The 20,608-nt window shown below is 41.4% G+C and overlaps 1 protein-coding gene across 10 annotated transcripts in view; it reads left to right on the forward strand.

Moving 5' to 3' along the window:
• The window catches only part of GPHN (gephyrin), a 399,070-nt gene that overhangs the window by 208,288 nt on the left and 170,174 nt on the right, over positions 1–20,608 (forward strand). For all 10 annotated transcript variants that reach the window (XM_066608689.1, XM_066608687.1, XM_066608686.1 and 7 more), the window contains exon 6: positions 2,676–2,742. In XM_066608689.1, the coding sequence (XP_066464786.1) occupies positions 2,676–2,742 (67 nt within the window). The remainder of the gene's footprint in view (positions 1–2,675; positions 2,743–20,608) is intronic.

Raw genomic sequence — 20,608 nt, forward strand, 5'->3', positions numbered from 1 at the left:
ACGGCATGCACATTGCCTCCAGGTCTGTATTGTGGAGCTATAGGTACTGTGTGCAGCACTGTGGTGCCTCAATGATGCTTCTAGGAAATAATACCGTCATAACAAGGCGTGCAATGTGGTTTCACAAGGTACATATACCATATAGGCACACCATGTGGCTCTTATGGGGCCCTTGGAAAGAGGGGGCCAGCCGTGTTGGTTCACAAATGGTTTGCTACAGGATGGCGGTGGATACTATCAGGCTCTTTCGTTCTAAGTGGCATCTTAATAGATTGCCCAGTTTGATCATGTATCTACAGATTTAGCAAATGTTAACTTGACATCTAACACATTATGATTAGAGATGAGCGAACGTACTCGTTTCGAGTAATTACTCGATCGAGCACCGCGATTTTCGAGTACTTCTGTACTCGGGTGAAAAGATTCGGGGGGCGGGGGGAGGCGTGGCGGAGCCGGGGTAGCAGCGGGGAACAGGGGGGAGCCCTCTCTCTCTTCCTCTCCCCCCCCCACTCCACGCTGCAACCCCCCACTCACCCACGGCGCCCCCCGAATCTTTTCGCCCGAGTATGGAAGTACTCGAAAATCGCGGCGCTCAGGTTAAAAAGGGGCGTGGCCGAGTAGGTTCGCTCATCTCTAATTATGATAATGAACTAAAATGGACTAAAAGGCTATAAATCAACTTATCAAGATTTGGTTGGGCCTTTTTACATGGGATGACCTATTGGGCACAGAGTGCCCAACTGTCATCTCAGCGATGATCGTTCCTGTGCAGTGAATGGAATCGAAGTGGGTCGGGGATCATTCTCGACGGCCCACCTCCATTCACCATAAACAGGTAGTCGTTCATAGATGAATGACTGCCTGTTTACACGGGCCGATCGTCCTGCAGTTTTTATGCCTGCAGAAACTGAACGACCATTTATAATCGAACAAATTATTGTTTGTTGTTGAGTCGGTGCATGTATTCATACTGATGATCATTCAGATTCTCACTGGATCGCAGGAATCCAAATAATTAATTGGTCTATATAAAAGAGCCCCTAGTTATGTTAGTGAATGCTGCATGGGCCTACTTGCAATTTTTTTAAATGTTTTTTTTTTGCACTCGCAAGTGCTGCGTATTTATAAGCAAATAAAAAAGCATAAGAAAGACCATTCTTTTTTTGCGCACATATGCAGTTAATACATGCATATTCACTGCAAATTTGTGCAGTCCTATTTACTTCAATGGCCTATTTCGATGTGTAATACACATTAAAAAGGGACTATCGATTTTGCCAGAGGTGGCATAGAGTTTTCTATTTTTCTTTTTTTTTTTTTTACAGGCAATGCTTTCTGGGAAAAGGTATTCAAATGAGGTGTTCTCCAGAAGAAAGAAAACTATATTTCTTTAAATTCTCATATAAACCTGTAAAAGTTGGCTGGAAACCCCAGACCTTCATTGATTAGCTGTTTTCGTTCATGCACTGAGCAGATTTCTGCAGGAAACAGACAGCTCTGTTCTCACAGCAGTGGCCAAGCTTGATATTGCAGGCATTGAAGTGAATAGGTACTTATCCTACAGTACCAAGTCTGGCTACTGCAGTGAGAACAGTGCTGTCTGCTTTCTGCAGAAATCAGCTCAGAGCATGAGCATGCAGTATGCTAGGCTGCAAAAAGACAAACGGCCATCCACCCCAATCTGTTTCCGCCGGCGCTCACTGGTAAACCACGTCAATGGTGCACATAGATGGACTTGATGCAACCTGTTGTCGGCAACAACATTTGTGTGAGCAGCAACTATTACCAATGTCTGTGATATATGGAACAGTAGAAGCACTTTACGTGTAGTTGAGAAATCATGGACTCCAAGGACTCTCGGTAGCCCAAGTACATTGACCCCCAAGTGGTATACAGTCTGTACCGTGGATATGTCATGTGCAGGATCACTGCTTCGTACTTCTCAGCTTTCAGATTAAGTCTTTGATACTTGGCCAATAGACAACGAGCAGCTTGTATACCTCAGACGAGAGATGATGAAAGGAGATCCAGGCTGACATCAACTTTCGTTTTATGCCTCTGCTAAAGAAACGGTGATAACTGATTTCTGACATCTCACAGTTTTGACAGCAGTCTCCATAACATTGATTGATTGATGATAATTAGTGTTCAGGATGGAGGCAGTGATTTAGCCTGAACCAGAGACGTGAATCTAGGTTATAGAGACTTATTGACTCGCTAGACGTTACAAGCAACATTTAATTCTTTAGTGCTACATTTATAAGACATGTTCAACATAAACGCACACATCTTACAACAGGGCTTACCAGTGGTGTAAGAATATATCTAACACATCGGTGTGTACACATGGGTACATACATGAAGATATATAATCACACGGTGAAATGACTGGCCGCTGACTTGTCTTGTTCTGTAGGGATCACTTTTCAGCTTGTGCTGTGTACACTGAGGCAGGGTCAGCCGTTATCACATCATCACAGGCGGGAGTGAGGTGACACCTCTGTTATGGGAGCCACCGTTTGGGGGATTGCTCCACTCTAAACTATTAAAAAGGATAAACTGTGTGTTCTACGTGGGACATATATCAATGTGTTATTATAAACTGCACAAAACAATATATATATTTTACATTTTTTTACTCTTTTTGTATTAAATGTTTTTTGTTCTCTCATTAGACCAGTATGTGGAATCAGAGGCAAGACTCTTATCATCAATTTACCAGGGAGCAAGAAAGGTTCACAGGTAAGCTTGACTGCCTATCTCGTGTTCATTGGCCATCTAATATACCATTTTCTGATGTGTTTAAATCCCAGAGATGCTTGAAGGAGTACTCCAGTCAGGGCAATTTTTGACATATTGCTAGGATACGCTGTTATCTGCAAAATCGGTGGGCATCCAACTAAAGCCACCAATCAAATAGTAGCAGGAAGAACTTTTAACCCCTTTGCATCTTAGGACATATATATACGACGACTCTATTCACAGCCGTGCTGAGACCAGAGTTCATTCCAATCGCGGCTATTAACCTTGACCACAGCATATATATGAACCAATCAACTATTGGAGGTCCCAAACTGTTCCCCCTTCTGAAGGCCCCCAGGGATGCCATGCTTTCCTTCCTGTTAAGATGTGCCTGTGGCACATCTTAATAGGTTGCCTTCAGAAATACCATATACCGCAATACTGAATTATTGCAGTATATGTTATAAGTGATCAAACAATCAAGTTCAATTTTCCTTGGGGAACTAAAAAAATGTAAAAATAAGTGAAAGTTTTTTGATTTTTGTAATTATTGTAAAACATAAAGGAGGTTAAAAATTAAGAAAAAATCTTTTCCTGTATGTCTAATAAAAATCAAAACACAATAGTTAATGCCCCAGTTTTGAACCCACAAGTCAGATATTTGGGTATAATGACGTTTGAACACTGATTTGGCGTACCTGATCACCCACAATCTGTGGACAAAAAAGGCCCTTCTTACATAACACAATTTATGACTTATAAACTAAAACAAGGCAGCATTTTGCATAATTTCCATACTATGATAATACTTGTGCTTCATTTTTTATAATTCAATAGCTTTCAAATGGAGAGACTTTGACCAAAGTTTCATAAATTTTCTCCAATTCTGGGTTTAACACTTTGTTTCCACCAGTGTATATGTAGGTAAATATGCTGTACACTTATCAATGGGAGGACATTATAGACTGATTTACCTAGTGCCCACATATACCTGGCACTGATCTGACATTAAGGGCTCACACACAGACGTATATTGTCACTGTATTACGTGCTGCTAAAAGCCCATTCATTTATATTTGGCCATTCAGACCTGCGTTTTTCATATTCATGATACAGAAGCCTGGCATTTTTTTCATCAGCTAATTTTTTCTAGTATTCTGCCAGGCTGGTGTCCCTAATCACATCTTCAAGTCGCTTTTGAGGGTCAAAAATTGTGTAAAAGTTGAATAAGGTTTAATAAAATATAATATGGTAAAGAAAGAAAACAGCTTTCCCTTTTTAATGGACAAAAATAAAATAAGTATTAGGTATTAACACGTTCCAGAAAGCCAGTATTATAAAGATATTGGGGCTTCTTTACTAATACAGTCTAAAAGTTAGTTCAAATGTAGAGTAGATAGCCTTAAAATGCACCAGTTTTATCACTGAATGATCTGTCGCATTTTAAGACTGGGTAGTCTAGGTTTCGACCACCTATTACTTGACCTCAACTAATTGTGCAATTTGGCTCTTTTTTGTCGCAATTACGGCCACAGCGCTTTTTTATACAAGTCAAAAAACAGTCTGAAAGTGTCAAAGAACACATGATAAATATGGAACAAGTTAGTAATACAGTTTTCGGGTGTAATTTGCACCAGAAAACTGTCATATTTTGAATAGTAAATAAGTGCCATTATGTTCATTATCCCATATGATGAATAGCATAAGAAAACCATTTTCAAATGCCAGATTTGCAATTTTTCATTTTTCCGTTAGTATAAAGCTGAATAAAAAAAGATCAAAAAGTTAAATGTACCCCAGAATGGTACCACTGGAAACTACAACTCATCCCACAAAATAACAAGAATAATAAAAAGATTTATCTTATATTATTTTGGAATGCAAAGATGTAAACACTTATTAAAAAATTGTTGTGGAAAAAACAGTAATACATTAACAAAAAACACAAAATAAAGGTAACGTGTCATTTTTACTGTATAGTGACCACCATAAAAAATGGTGACATTTCTGGGGGGTTTTCCCCCATCCCATCCACCCCCCCCCCTTCCCAAAACAAAGTTAATACAAGTTAAACTACACATTATATGTATCCCGAAGTGGTGCCAATAAAGAGTACAGCTCATCCTGCAAAACACAAGAGTTCATATGATTTTTTTTTTCCAGTTCATGTAGCAAAAGAAAATGAAGATTAAAATTGATAATGGTCCATAAGTTTAAAGACTTTTCTCAATACCTACTCCAACTCTTTCAAATGTTTACTTCCATCCCTATCTCCACTGCAATATACCATTGATAGAGTACACAGAATTCCTAAGCTTGCTCTATCCTAGAGGCTACTCCATGGGACATCTTAGCTCAGATTCATAATATAATCAGACCAAAGAGAAACTTCTAACCCAATGAAGGCGAAGCGGATCTTTACTATACCCATACAATGCAATACTGATGTTCTTTGATCTCTTTAGCTACTTTGCAACTCCAATACCAATTCTCATCAGTTACTTCTGCTCATCGTAGCTCCAACATTAACCCCTTCCCGCTCCAGGACGTACATTTACATCCTTAAGCGTCGGGGTATGTATGCAGAGGAGGTCGCGGGGCGTCAGGGGGTCGTACAGCCCCCCTGCAGTAAGATTGGGGGAGCCGTGCAGGTGTCATGGCTGCCGGGGGCCTTCTGAAAGGCCCCAGGGCTGCCTTGAGAGACTGCCTATCAAGCCATCCCCGTGGGGTGGCTTGATAGGCTGCCTGTTAGAATCCAGTATGACGTAATGCTATAGCATTACGTCATACTGCAGGAGCGATCAAAGTATCGCGTATTGTAGTCCCCCAGGGGGACTTAAAAGTAAAGTAAAATAAAGAGAGAGAAAGTTTTTTTAATTGTAAAAAAAAAAGTAATAAAAGTTTGAATCACCCCCCTTTTGCCATATCTATAATTAAAAAGTCTAAATAATAAAATAAAAATACATATCTGGTTAAATAATAAAATAAAAATACATATCTGGTATCGCCGTGTCCGTAAAAGTCCGATCTATTAAAGCAGCACGTTATTTACCCCGCAACGTCGTCTGAAAAAAAAAAGACCGCCAGAAATGCACTTTTTCAGTCGTCCTGTTTCCTAGAAAAAACGCAATAAAAAGTGATCAAAAAGACGTATGTATTCCAAATTAGTACTAACGGAAACTACAGGACATCCTGCAAAAAATGAGCCATCGCTGAACTACGTCGATGGAAAAATGAAAAAGGTAATGCGCGCACAAGAGGACCGCAGAAAAAAATTGAAAAAAATTAAATGGCTTTGAAAAAACAAGAGTAGTATAGTAAAAAAAAAACTATACAAGTTTGGTATCGTAGCAATCGTACGGACCCATAGAATAAAGTTATGTCATTTTTGTTGCAGTTTGTGCGCGTAGCAACAAGATGCACTGAAAGATGGCGGAATGTTGTTTTTTTCCTTCATTTTACTCCACTTAGAATTTTTAACGTTTTTCAGTACATTATATGGTACATTAAATAGCACCATTAAAAAATACAACTCGTCCTGCAAAAAACAAGCCCTCATACAGCGACGTCGATGGATAAATAAAGGAGTTATGATTTTTTTAAGGGGGGGAAAGGAAAAAACGAAAATGGAAAAAAAAAAGGGCTGCGTCATGAAGAAGTTAAATATAAATGGGGCTTCCTAACTAAGCTTCTCAGCTCAAGAAATGGTTCGTCCTATGTAGCAGCTTCTGTGATGGGCGGACTTGAACTCCTGAAGAAGTGGACATTCCTATTGATCGAGCTGAACTTCCTTCAACAAGTAGGCCCCCCACCTCTGATTACACAAGAATGGCTCTCCGCTGGCAAGACAACCTAACTGATAAATACTTTAATGATAATGTTATCTTTTTGTACTTTTTCAAATCTTTTCTTACATTAATACTATATTTGCATTATGCAGCTATTTATGATTGTATATGTTAATGCCCCCCAAATTATAGTTAACCTTTGGGCACAAGGTGAACACTAGAGATGAGCGAGCACCAAAATGCTCGGGTGCTCGTTACTCGGGACGAAATTTTCGCAATGCTCGAGGGTTCATTTCGAGTAACGAACCCCATTGAAGTCAATGGGCGACCCGAGCATTTTTGTATATCGCCGATGCTCGCTAAGGTTTTCATTTGTGAAAATCGGGGCAATTCAAGAAAGTGATGGGAACAACACAGCAACGGATAGGGCAGGCGAGGGGCTACATGTTGGGCTGCATCTCAAGTTCACAGGTCCCACTATTAAGCCACAATAGCGGCAAGAGTGCCCCCCCCCCCCCGCACTGTCAGCTGTGGCAGAGAAGAAGGATTTGTCTTCTATATGTTCTCAATGGGGTCGGCGCTGCTGCCGCCGGCCCCATTGAGCGCATATAGAGAAGATTTATGGCCTTAAGAAGGACCGTTGGGGTTCTTGAAACCTAAAATCACTCCTAACACTCTCCCTATAGCAGCTCCACCAAGATACCACTTTCCCTGAACTAGTGTCAGAATGCATCTGTGGCGAGCCGCGGGAGGGGCAGATTTTAATACTCGGGTGACACCTAATCTCGCCAGCCACTCACTGCAGGGGGGTGGTATAGGGCTTGAACGTTGCAGGGGGAAGTTGTAATGCCTTCCCTGTCTTTCTATTGGCCAGAAAAGCGCGCAAATTTCTCAGGGAAGAAAATGAAAGTAACTCGAACATCGCGTGGGGCTCGCCTCTCGTAACGAGCATCTCGAACACCCTAATACTCGAACGAGTATCAAGCTCGGACGAGTATGCTCGCTCATCTCTAGTGAACACTATTCTATGACTTTTCAGTTTTTTTATTTGCTGTTCTGTTACCTGTTGTTTTTGTTATATTGATGAGAGGTCTTTCTTTATGTTATGTGTCCACCACAAAGTCAGCACAGCAGCTTTTTTTATCTATACATTATGCCTATATTACTATTTATACGTTAAATGTTAAGGGCTTCAACAGTTCATTTAAACGCAGTTCGCTATGGCGCGAAGCCCTGAAGCTACGCACTGATGTATTCTTTGCTCAAGAAACACATTTTATAAAAGATAAACATCCTAAATGCTGTCATTCTAAATTCCCACGTCTTTTTTCTTTTTGCTGCAAACTGCGATAGGAAAAAAAAAAAGTCTTAATTGCAATCAGTAATTTGGTGTCATTTTCTCAGCAGGACTTATATGTAGATCCTTTAGGTCGTTTCAGAATTCTTGTCTGTACGATTAAAAAATTTCCTTTCTACTTTAGAAAATGTACATTTCTAGTACAAGAGGCAAGCTTAACCCCTTAGTGACCAAGCCTGTTTGCGCCTTAATGACCAGACCAAATTTTGAAAATATGACGTGTCACTTTGACATAGCATAACTCCGTAAAGGTTTTGCTTATCCAAGTGATTCTGCCATTGTTTTTTCACCACATGTTGTACTTCATTTAGGTGGTGAAAATAGTCCGATAGAATTTGTGTATATTTATTGAAAGCACCAAAATTGGGAAAATTTTGAAAACATTTTTATTTTTACACATTTTCAATTGCGATATCTCAAATATGTGCAAACATACTGTACAAATTCTTGATAAGATATATATTTCCATCTGTTTACTTTATTCTGGGTGCACATTAGAAAAAATTCAGTTTTTTTTTAACCATTTAAGAGATGTGCAAATTTAACATTGATTTTCAGCATTTTGAGGAACACTTTATTTTCCGGCACCAAGCCAAGATTACAAAGGCTCATAGGTGTCAGAATGATAGATACCCCCACAAATGACCCCATTTTAAAAACTACACCCCTTAATGTATTCACTGAGGGGGCTCAGGAGTATTTTTACCCCACAGATTTTTTTCAGGAATTAATGCAATTTAGAGGAGAAAAAATAAAATTTCATGTTTTTGCAAATATGCTATTTAAAAGATGGGATTTTGTTTCTATAATGCACATAAAAATGCGTATTTGCACCCAAAATGGATACCCCCGTTTGTCCTGTGTTCAGAAACATACCCATTGTTGCCCTAATCTGGTGTCCGTATGCACAACAAGGTCCAAATTGAAAAGAGCAGACGGTGACTTTCAGAAGTCATTTTGCTTGAAGGCGATTTCAGCCCCATTGCCCACTTGTAGAGCCCTTGATGGACCAAAACGATATAGAACCCCCGCAAATGACCCCATTTTGAAAACTAGACCTCTTAATGAATTTTTATAGGGGTGTGCTGCGCATTTTGACCCCACGGTTTTTGAATGAATCTAAGCAAAGCAGAAGGAAAAAATTACGATTTTCATTTTTTTGGCAATCATGTCACTTTTAACCCGTTTTTTTTGTACAGCACACACATCATTGAAGACTTGTACCACAAAATGGATACCCCTGTTTGTCCCGTGTTCAGAAACATACCCATTGTGGCCCTAAAATTATGTCCGTATTCACAACGGGGCCCAAAACGAAAGGAGCAGCTGGTGGCTTTAAGATCAGACATTTTGCTTGAAGGCGTTTTAGGCCCCATTGCCCACTTGTAGAACCCTTGAGCGGCCAAAACGACAGAGGACCCCACAAATTACCCCATTTTGAAAACCAGACCACTTAAAGCATACACCTAGGGGTGTACTGTATATTTTAACCCCACAGTTTTTAAATGAATCTGAGCAAAGCAGATGGAAAAAGTTACGATTTTTTTTTTTTTTTTTTGGCAATTGTGTCATTTTAAAAACATTTTTTTTGCATAGCGTACATAAGAATGAAAAAGTTCACCCCAAAATGGATACCCCCTTTTGTCCCGTTTTCAGAGACATACCCATTGTGGCCTTAATATTATGTCTGTATGCACAACATGACTCAAAAGGAAAGGTGCATCAAACTTCAACTGTGTCTTAAATTTTACGTAATCGCCATTATCTATTGGATAACGGCGATCACGTGACCGGAAACCACTCACTGCGGCCCTCGGTCACTGCTCCAGGCTCTTGGCTACATTTAGTAGCCAGGAGCAAGGAGACTTTGAATTTCCAGGGCCCTCAACAGCTTTTGCGCTTGTGTCTGCCATTTTGCTAATGGGCACATGCGCCAAAGTAGGGGAAAGGTCCGTGGATAAAGACCCTGTCGGGGGACATCGCCGGAGGCCTTAGGTAAGTAATTTCACCTCCCCTCACAAATCTGATCTGTGATTGGAGGTGAAATTTTCACTTCTTTTACTTTTACGTGATCACCGTTTCCAATTGAAAACGGCGATCACGTGACCAGGAACCGCGTTTTGCAGGCACCGGTGAAATCTCCAGGCTCTCGGCTAATGAAGCCAGGAGCAGGGAGATTTTAAATTACCCTGGCAATCTGTGCCTTTTGCACATGCGTCCGCCATCTTGGTGGCGGGCGCATGCGCAGAAGCCGTGGTGAAGTCCACGGATAAATGCGGTGCCTTAGGTACGTTATTTCATCTCCCCTCATGGATATGATCCGTGAGGGGAGATGAAACTTAAACCTTTTTTCTTTTTTTTTTAAACCTTTTTAAAAACTTTTTTTTTTTTACTTTACTTTATCCAATGGATAGCAGCGATCATGTGAACGGGAACCGCATACAGCGGCTCCCGTTGACATCCCTCTGCTCTCGGCTACACATGGGAGCCGGGAGCAGAAGAATTTTTAAATTTCCCGGGCCGCGCGCCCGACGTATGACGTCGGGCGCGCATGCGCAGAAGGCGCCGACGGGACCTGGAGGCTGGGACATCGCCGGTCATCACGGCGAAGGCGGGTGAGTACTTTCAGCTGCTCCGATGGATCCGATCCACCGGGGCAGCTGAATCTTTCAGTTTTTTAAACTTTTTATTAACTTTTATATGATCACCGGCATTCGGTAAATGCCGGCGATCATGTGACCGGGGGAAGGGGACCCACGGCCGGGAATGGCAGCTCCAGGTTGCCGGCTACCTCCCGGAGCCGGCAGCATGGAGCTGCCACGTCCTCAGCTTGCAGGGCCTTAATCCCTGCATGAAACATATTTCTACGTCCTCAGGGAATAAGGCCCAGCAAGTGAGGACGTAAAAAGTCTATGGGCTGGTCGTTAAGGGGTTACATTTTTTTCACAGATTTTGAAAGAAACTGCTAAGATACGAAAGATAACTTTTATAATTGTGAATTACTTTAATTCAGTTATGGATCTGACTATGGATTCCACTTCTGGATCTAGTTTACCTTCTTCTAGAGTCCTGCTTTTGCAGTGTAAAGAACTGTATAATGTTTAGCACTGTCTTTGTGGCTCTAAAAGAGAACATACCTTTTTAACTTTGCCTCATTCTTTCTATTCAAGAATTGATTTGTTTCTCTTGGATGCTAATCGGCTCATGCCCCAGTGTCTTTATCACTACACAAAAAGTTTTCCTATTCTCTTTCCTTCCCTTGGAGACTTAATAATGATATATTCTTTCCCACTCAAAACACGAATCTAACTTGAAAAACAAATTAGAAATGTTTTTTAGCATTAACTCTTCTCAGTCTTCTCCGTGTGGAAAGGCCATAAAGCCTATATGAGCGGTTAATTTAGGAAGCACTGTTCTAGGATTGAAAGGAAGAGGCAAATAAACTTTCCTGACCTCTCAAATTAATGACATTGACTCCCTAAATAATGCTAATCCCACACCTCAAAGAACGAAAGAGATATTTAGGTTGCGGACCATGTTTCAGAGTGTTTTGTTACTAAAACATGATATTGTTTTTTAAAAAAATAATTATGCAATTTCACACACACATGATACCCATACTGGGGCACCATTGGCCAAACAACTTAAGTCTTAAAGGAGATGTCCCGCGCCGAAACGGGTTTTTTTTTTTTTTAAACCCCCCCCCCCCCGTTCGGCGCGAGACAACCCCGATGCAGGGGTTAAAAAACCCACCCGCACAGCGCTTACCTGAATCCCGGCGGTCCGGCGTCTTCATACTCACCTGCTGAAGATGGCCGCCGGGATCCTCTGTCTTCATGGACCGCAGGGCTTCTGTGCGGTCCATTGCCGATTCCAGCCTCCTGATTGGCTGGAATCGGCACGTGACGGGGCGGAGCTACACGGAGCCCCATAGAGAAGAGGAGAAGACCCGGACTGCGCAAGAGCGGCTAATTTGGCCATCGGAGGGCGAAAATTAGTCGGCACCATGGAGACGAGGACGCCAGCAACGGAGCAGGTAAGTATAAAACTTTTTATAACTTCTGTATGGCTCATAATTAATGCACAATGTACATTACAAAGTGGATTATTATGGCCATGCAGAAGTGTATAGACCCACTTGCTGCCTCGGGACAACCCCTTTAAATTTAAGGAAAGGATTCGATATCTTTTAGACTCTGGTGGGCATAAAATTATATATCTCCAAGAAATTCTAATGTATCTTCCTAATATTACTCCTCTTTATATTCTAAGGCCTCATGTCCACGGGCAAAAGAAGAATTAAAATCCGCAGCGGATTTTAACTCTTCTCCTGCACGCGGATCCACATCCCATAGGGTTGCATTGACCATCCCCGGGTAGATAAATACCCGCGGATGGTCAATAAAAGTGATTTTTAAAAAAATGGAGCATGAAAAAATCTGGACCATGCTCCATTTTCGTGCGGGTCTCCCGCGGGCTTCTATTGAAGCCTATGGAAGCTGTCCGGATCCGCGGGAGACAAAAATCGGAATTTACTCACCCGCTCCGGTTCTTCTCTTCGCCGCGGCGCCATCATCTCTCCGTCGCGGCCGGATCTTTATTCTTCGGGCCGGCGCATGCGCGGGGCACGTCACCGACGTCATCCTGCGCATCCGCCGAGCCGAAAAAAGAAGATCCGGCCGCGACGGAGAGAAGATGACGCCGCGGCGAAAAGGAGATCCAGAGCGGGTGGGAGGTAAGTTTATTCTTATTTATTCTGATTTTCAGCGCTCATGTCCGCGGGGCAGGAGGGACCCGCTTCGGATTCTCCATGGAGAATCCGGAGCGGGCCTGATTTTCCCCGTGGACATGAGGCCTAAGAGAAGACACAAATACGCATCAACCCAATTGAACGAAATTAGAATTTTTCTCCAGAACATTAATCTCCTGTGCCTGTCACCAAACAAATTAGCCTCTCATTTTACACCGATGTCTAGGTTTGAAGTTCTAGAAGCCAACAAAACGTAAAACCTCTCAGATATCCAAGCCCAGATGGCTTCTCTAAAATTATTTAAAAAACAATATTCTTCTATTCTGGCCCTTTATCTGGTGACTGTGTTTAATGAGGCAATGGATAAGGGTTGCTTCCCCTCAGAAATGTTAGAGGCCCTTATTGTCACGTTACACAAACCTGCCAAAGAAAATACCAGCTATTTTTCATCTTATTTTCTTATTGAATACTGTAAAAATGTATGCTGAGATCCTCAGCATCGGACTCTTTTCTTTTCTTTCAACTTTGGTTACTGCAGATCAAGTAGGTTTTGTCCCACAGACACAGGCTCCCAATGGAACCTGCTGGTTCCTGAATCTCATTAAGACTGCTGAACTTGGTGGCATACCTTCTTTATTCCTAGCCCTAGATGCAGAAAAGGCGTTTGATTGGATTCACTGGGGTTATTTAGAGGCTACCTTAAGGAAATTTGGTTTCTCTAGTCCTATTAAATCTGCAATCTTGTCATTATATTCAGCACCATATGCACAGTTTTTTTCATCATGGTTCATTTCTCATTTATTTACAATTGCAAACCGCACTCGATGGGACTGCCCTCTCTCGCCCCTTAATTTTGCCCTTCTTATGGAACCTCTAGCTGAACAGATTAGAATAATTACATCAAAGGAATTGGGATGTCAAAAAAACAAAATAGGACTGTATCTATATGAACTCATTTTAGCTTTAACACACACTATCTCCTCTTTAAAACAAGCCCAGTCTGTAATATCTGATTTTGGAAAAATGTCAAAGTATAGGGTAAACAATACAAAATCTCAATTGCCGAGTGTTGGGATAGAAGATAAAACTAGGCAACATATAATTAATTCCTTCTCATATTACCATTCAATAACGTACTTAGGCTTTCATTTAGCAAGCACTAGCTCCTACACATTCACCAAAAATTATTTGCCCGTGCTTAAACACACTCTTCAACTCTTAAATAACTTCCGTAAACCCTTTATTTCCTGGGTGGGCAGGATAGTAGCGGTTGAAATGATGGTTTTGCTAGAAATTCTCTACATTTTTAGAACTATATTGATTTCTATCCCTAACTCCTTCTTGACTAAACTACAGACTATTCTTAATAATTTCATTTTGGGTGGCACTCATGTTAGAATTAAATTTTCTACTTTAGCTAAACCCTAATAGTTTGTCATGCCTTACCAATGCTGGATTGGAGCCGCAGTTGTAGTAGCCGAACCAATCACTGGAGAGTAGTCAGAATAGCCAGGAGTCGTTATCGGAAAGTCACGGTATGCAGTACAAATGGGATGAGATGGAAGCATAGTCAATAGAAGCCAAAGGTCAGCAGCAGGAGATATCGGTATGCAGTACAAATAGGATGAGACAGAAGCGTAGTCAATGGAAGCCAATGGTCAGCGGCAGGAGGTATTGGTATGCAATATAAATAGATGAGACGGAAGCGTAGTCAATAGTAGCCAATGGTCAGCAGCAGCAGGAGGTATCTGTATGCTTGTAGAGGAGCAGGAGAAAAAGGAGCTTGATCAAGATGGTAGAACACAATAATAACCAGGCTTTCATAGGAGATGCAATCAAGGCAAGAGGCGGGGTCAGTGCTTGCAGTAGAAGAGGTTTCTGGTTCAAGTCCTGACATAGTGGCTATGAAAGCCTGACATTAAACATTATTTTCATGCAGCGAATTTGGACCATATCAAACATTGGTGGACATATTTGAATAAAAAGTGGGTAACGACTGAGTCCACCATCTTAGGAGCTCCTCTGAATTCTCTTTTGGGGGTTAAATCTCCCCCTTTTTTGTCTCACTTATTACCGAGCTTGTTAATTCTGGTCCATGTATGGCAGCAATTAGGTTTCCTCATCGCTATCTTTCAGTCCTTCCTTTACATTTTTTTTATTCTGCATCCTCACAGACTTTAAATTTGGTGCTCGAGAATCTCTGGGCGATTATATTAGATTTTCCTATACTTTGTAAGTTGTTTCCAATACCTAGTAGAATGTTTTTTGCCTTTCTAAGATTGCAACACGCTCTTCGATCTTCATAAGCCTACTTTCCCCAAGTCCACTTTAATTTATTTTTATTTTTTTGCCTACTCAGGCATCTTGGGGCATTTCCATTTTTTATTACAGTTATTTTCCCGCTAGCTTCTCAATGCAAATCTCTATCTGTAGGAATGGAGGATGTCTTTGTCTTGGACTAAAAAAGTTTCACATGGACTCAGGCATTGGGAGTCCTTGTAAAAAATATTTATGGGTTGATATCTAACATCTGCTAGACTCACCGAAATGAACAATTCTATCACTGAAACATGTTGGAGAGGATGTGGCCTCAAGGGTACCTACTTCCATATGTGGTGGTCCTGCCCTGCCATTCGTTATTTCTGGATTATCATTTTTGATTTTGTTTATATTGTAGCACGTCCTTTTGTAGCCCCCTGACACGGCACTGGCTCTTTGCTTTTTTGTCTACAGATAAACTCCCATCTTTTTTTTCAGTTATTATCCCCCATATCTTTATGCATCTCGCCTGGCAATTGCCAAAAAATGGAAATCTTCAGATGTACCTTCTTGAACGAAGTTATTAATTCCATAAATCTTGCATATCATTTGGAGGAACTGTATTATTATAGAAACGTTACTAAAAACACGTTGTTTACCTGGGCACCTTGGATGAAGTATATGTGTAAAAGAAAAAAAGAGATGTGTAGCTTATGCTAGGCCTGCATGCGATGGGAGACAATAAGGCCTGTTGTTTTGATCTGTTTAACCCCTGCTTCTTTCTGTTCCTTTTTCTATTCTATGGTACTCGGTGATCGTGGGCACTTCACTCCTGATGTTATTTTTAATCTTTACTCATTATTAGGGATGAGCGAGTATACTCGCTAAGGCACTACTCGCTCGAGATTCGGGTGCCGCCGCGGGGCGGGGAGCTGCGGGGGAGAGCAGGGAGGAACGGATGGGGAGATCTCTCTCTCCCGCCCGTTCTCCCCTGCTCCCCGCCGCAACTCACCTGTCAGCTGCGGCAGCCCCCGAATCTTTCAGGACGAGCAGGGACATACTCGGCTAAGGCACATTACTCGAGCGAGTAGTGCCTTAGCGAGTATACTCGCTCATCCCTACTCATTATTTTTTTGTATACTCATGCAGTTATTTTAACACGCTCTCTCTTTAAAACTTGTTGTTCCCATATTGTGATATGTCTACCTCGTCCTTGTTTTAGACCTGGGCTGTTCGCTCTCAAGTTTTTGTTATGTTAACTGTTTCAAAATAATTTCAAAAAAAGAAATAACTATTTTAAAAATAAATCAAGCTTTTCATTTTTGGCAAAATTGCCCACCGCTAGTTACATGCACATTTATTGCATACTTCGTATGATGTGCATAATATGTAGCCAAAATACGCTTGTGTGAGTGAGCCCTTAGGGCTGATCCCCACGGCCGGATTTCTACCGCGTTAAATGCGGCGGAAATCCACTGTGTTACACCGCAGCTAGTAGGTTCTATTGAGACTAATAGCTGAATGTTCACGCTGCGGAAAGCCCCTGCGAAATTCTGCAGCGTGAAATAACCCGCGACATGTCTTATTTGCCACGGGAATACGCGCGACAGTTTCCATTGTAGTCATTGGAAGCCATCCATCATGTATAGCCTGAATACGCACCCCTCCGTCCGCGTCATATGACACTTCAGGCGCGTCATCCGAGAATCGCGCAGTGGATCTGGAGGGGAGTATGGGGTCTTTGGGGGGGCGCCGTGACAGACTCCGCTGCGGTATTCCGCTTGTGGAGCCCGTCATGGCCATGGGCATGAGCCTTTAGACCTAGTCAGACTGTAAGTAGGAAGAGGCGTAAGGGCAGTCCAGTCATGCTCTTGAGGTTTAGCAGGAATACTTCAGTGCCAGAAAGTAGCAATGGAAAATCAGCTTGATTTGAATGACCCATTAATTTGACACCATGGACCCTTATTCTCCTTCAGACAACAATTATAACTTTTTGAACCTGAAATAAAGTTTATGTCTTTGATGCCTTTTGGTCAGAATTCTTTATGAATCAGCTGTGCAGATCCATATAGTCCCTATTTTCGTCTACAACGCCAATTCCAAAAAAGTTGGGATGCTGTGTAAAATGTAAATATATGTAAAGAAAATTAGAATGCAATGATTTGGAAATCTCATATAACATTTTTTTTAATGAAATGGAAAAATGTCTCTCTCCCTTTTTGATACGTGTTTTATGTTCTGTTCCAAACAAATTATGAACTAATTTACAAATTAATAGCGGCAACGCATCTCACAAAAGTTGGGCCAGGGACATGTCTACGATTGTGTAGCCTCCGCTCTTCTTTTTATAACAGTCTGTAAAAGTGAGGAGACTGATTACTGGAGTTTTGGAACACGAATGTTCCCTTTTTTGTCTGATTCTAGCTGCTCAAACGTCCTTGATCTTAGTTGCTGAATTTTTCCTTTTATGATACACCAAATGTTTTCTATTGGTGAAAGGTCCGTGATGGATGCAGTATGTGGTTTAGCATTGTCTGAAATATGCAAGGCCTTCCCTGAAAGAAATGTTGTCTGGATGGAGCATATGTTGTTCTAAAGCCTCTATATACTACTCAGCATTGATAATGCCTTTCAGGGTGTGTAAGCTGCCCATGCCATAGACACTAATGCAACCCCATACAATCAGGTTTTTGAACTGTTGCTAATAACAAGCTGGATGGTCTCTCCCCTCATAGGACACAACGTCCATGGTTTCCAAAGAGATTTTCAAATTTTGATTCATCTGACCACAGAACAGTTTTCCATTTTGCCTCAGTCCATTTTAAACAAGCTTTGGCCCAGAGAAGACGCCGGCGTTTCTGGATTGTGTTGATATATGGCTTCTTCTTTGCATGATACAGCTTTAACATGCATTTGTGGATTGCATGATGAATTATGTTTACAGACAAGGATTTGTGAAAGTATTCCCAAGCCTATCCAGTGATCTACATTGATGCCTGATGGCCCATAGATCTCAAGTATCCAATATTGACCATCGGCTTTGTCCCTTGTGAACTTGAATTTCTCCAGAATCTCTGAAGCTTTTGATGATATTATGTACTGTAGATGGTGGGATATTCAAAGTCTTCATAATTTTACATTGAGGGGCATTGTTCCACAATTTTTTGATGCATTTTTTTACAGATTGTTGACCCTCTGACCATCTTTGCTTCTGAAGGACTCTGCCTCTATAACCTGCTCTTTTTATACAGTCATGTGACTTAGTAAAAAATTGAGCCTCCAGCTGTTTTTCATTAGTACAACTTACTTTTCCAGAATTTAGTTGCCTCTGGCTCTATTTCTAAATGAGTTTTTTTTTTTTTTTTAATTAAATGGTAAAATGTCTCCCTTCCGCCTCCTGATATGTGTCCTATGTTCTATTGTGAATAAAATATGGTTATATGAGATTTCCAAACCATTGCATTATTTTTTTTCTTTATACTAACATTTTAGACAGCTTCACAAATTTTTAGGAATTGGGGTTGTACTTGCATATGGGACTTCAGTGATTAAGAAATTTAGTCTTAAAGGGGTTGTCTCGCGGCAGCAAGTGGGGTTATACACTTCTGTATGGCCATATTAATGCACTTTGTAATATACATCGTGCATTAAATATGAGCCATACAGAAGTTATTCACTTACCTGCTCCGTTGCTGGCGTCCCCGTCGCCATGGTGCCGTCTAACTTCGGTGTCTTCTTGCTTTTTTAGACGCGCTTGCGCAGATGGATCTTCTCCCTTCGGCTGGTCTTGGAAGCCTCGGCGTTTTGGCTCCGCCCCCTTGTACGCGTCATCGCGTAGCCCCGCCCCATCACGTGCCGATTCCAGCCAATCAGGAGGCTGGAACCGGCACACGTCATGGGGCGGAGCTACGCGATGACGCGTACAAGGGGCGGAGCCAAAACGCCGAGGCTTCCAAGACCAGCCGAAGGGAGAAGACCCATCTGCGCAAGCGCGTCTAAAAAAGCAAGAAGACACCGAAGTTAGACGGCACCATGGCGACGGGGACGCCAGCAACGGAGCAGGTAAGTGAATAACTTCTGTATGGCTCATATTTAATGCACGATGTATATTACAAAGTGCATTAATATGGCCATACAGAAGTGTATAACCCCACTTGCTGCCGCGAGACAACCCCTTTAAGAAAAAAAAATTATCTTTATCTTTCTTTATTTTGCTTTTACTTTGCTCAAGGGCTAAGCTTTCATCTTCACTTATTATTACTAATGGATTATTATATATATATTTAAAAAATGTCCTCTAAATTTTTGGAATATTTTAGTGCACCTGTTAACCATTTAAAACCTGCAATTTTTCAGGGTTTTGTTATTTTCATCCCCACATTTTAAGAGCTATAACTTTTTAATTTTTCTCTCTACATAGCCATGGGTGCTTGTTTTTTTTGCAAGACAAGTTGTATTTTTAATGGTACAATTGAATGCCTTATATAATGTATTGGCAAACCTTTAAAATATGAAAGTTGGATATAATGGAAAAATAACCATAAATGTGCCATTTTTCAGGGGGTGTTGCTTTTGTAGAATTCATGATGCAGTAAAAATAACGTGTTAACTTCATTCTGTGGGTCAGTATTAGAGATGAGCGAACCTACTCGGCCACGCCCCTTTTTCGCCCGAGCACCACGATTTTCGAGTACTTCCGTACTCGGGCAAAAAGATTCGGGGGGAGCCGTGGGTGAGTGGGGGGTTGCAGCGGGGAGTGGGGGGGAGAGGGAGAGAGAGAGGGCTCCCCCCTGTTCCCCGCTGCTACTCCCCGCTCCGCCACGCCTCCCCCCGCCCCCGGCGCCCCCCGAATCTTTTCACCCGAGTACGGAAGTACTCGAAAATCGCGGTGCTCGATCGAGTAATTACTCGAAACGAGTAGGTTCGCTCATAGTCAGTACCATTATGATGATACTATTTTTTACAGACTTTTTTAAAAAATGCTTTATTACTTAAGAAAAAATTAAAAAAAACCCTTTTACTGATAAGAAAAATGCTTTTTGTCATACTCAGATTTCAATCATTTTATTATTCTGTCGATGTTGGTGTGGAAAATTGTGTTTTGTTTTTTAGGAGGGAGCTATAGTTTTATTGCTACTCTTTTTGCATATCCACAACTTTTTTAATCATTTCCTATTAAATTTTCATTGGAAGACAGGGGAACGTAAAAAAAATAACAGACTTCTGGCATTGTTTTTTTTTTTTTTACAGTGTTCACAGTGCGAGATAAATAATGTTTTTTTTTAATTTTCAGTTTTTTTGTACAAAGCAATAGCTATGTCCTATTTTTTGAAAAACTGGGAAAGTTTTTTTTAATTCTTTTTTTGTTTGTTTTTTTCTTTATTTTATTTCATTTACATTATTTTTAGTCCCCTTAGGCTGCCTGTCCACGGGCGATTGTGCATTGTGTTACTCGCAGCGTTGGTATGGAAAGCGCAGCCCCGCTGTCCACAAGCTGAGAATCATAGCAATTCTCCGCTCGCAGGATTTAAATCGTGGCATGCCGCGATTCTCCGCAGTGAGCCTATCTGTCAGATAGGCTCACCGCTGAGACCTGTCAGCGCTCCGCCCTGCTTCTCCGCAAGGCGGAATATCGCTGGCAATATTCTGTAACGGTCGTGGACAGGGGGCCTTACGGGATTGGAATCTGTAATTGTTCGACCACTTCTACTA

Source organism: Eleutherodactylus coqui, chromosome 6 (assembly GCF_035609145.1).
Source record: "Eleutherodactylus coqui strain aEleCoq1 chromosome 6, aEleCoq1.hap1, whole genome shotgun sequence".
Lineage (NCBI taxonomy): Eukaryota > Metazoa > Chordata > Amphibia > Anura > Eleutherodactylidae > Eleutherodactylus > Eleutherodactylus coqui.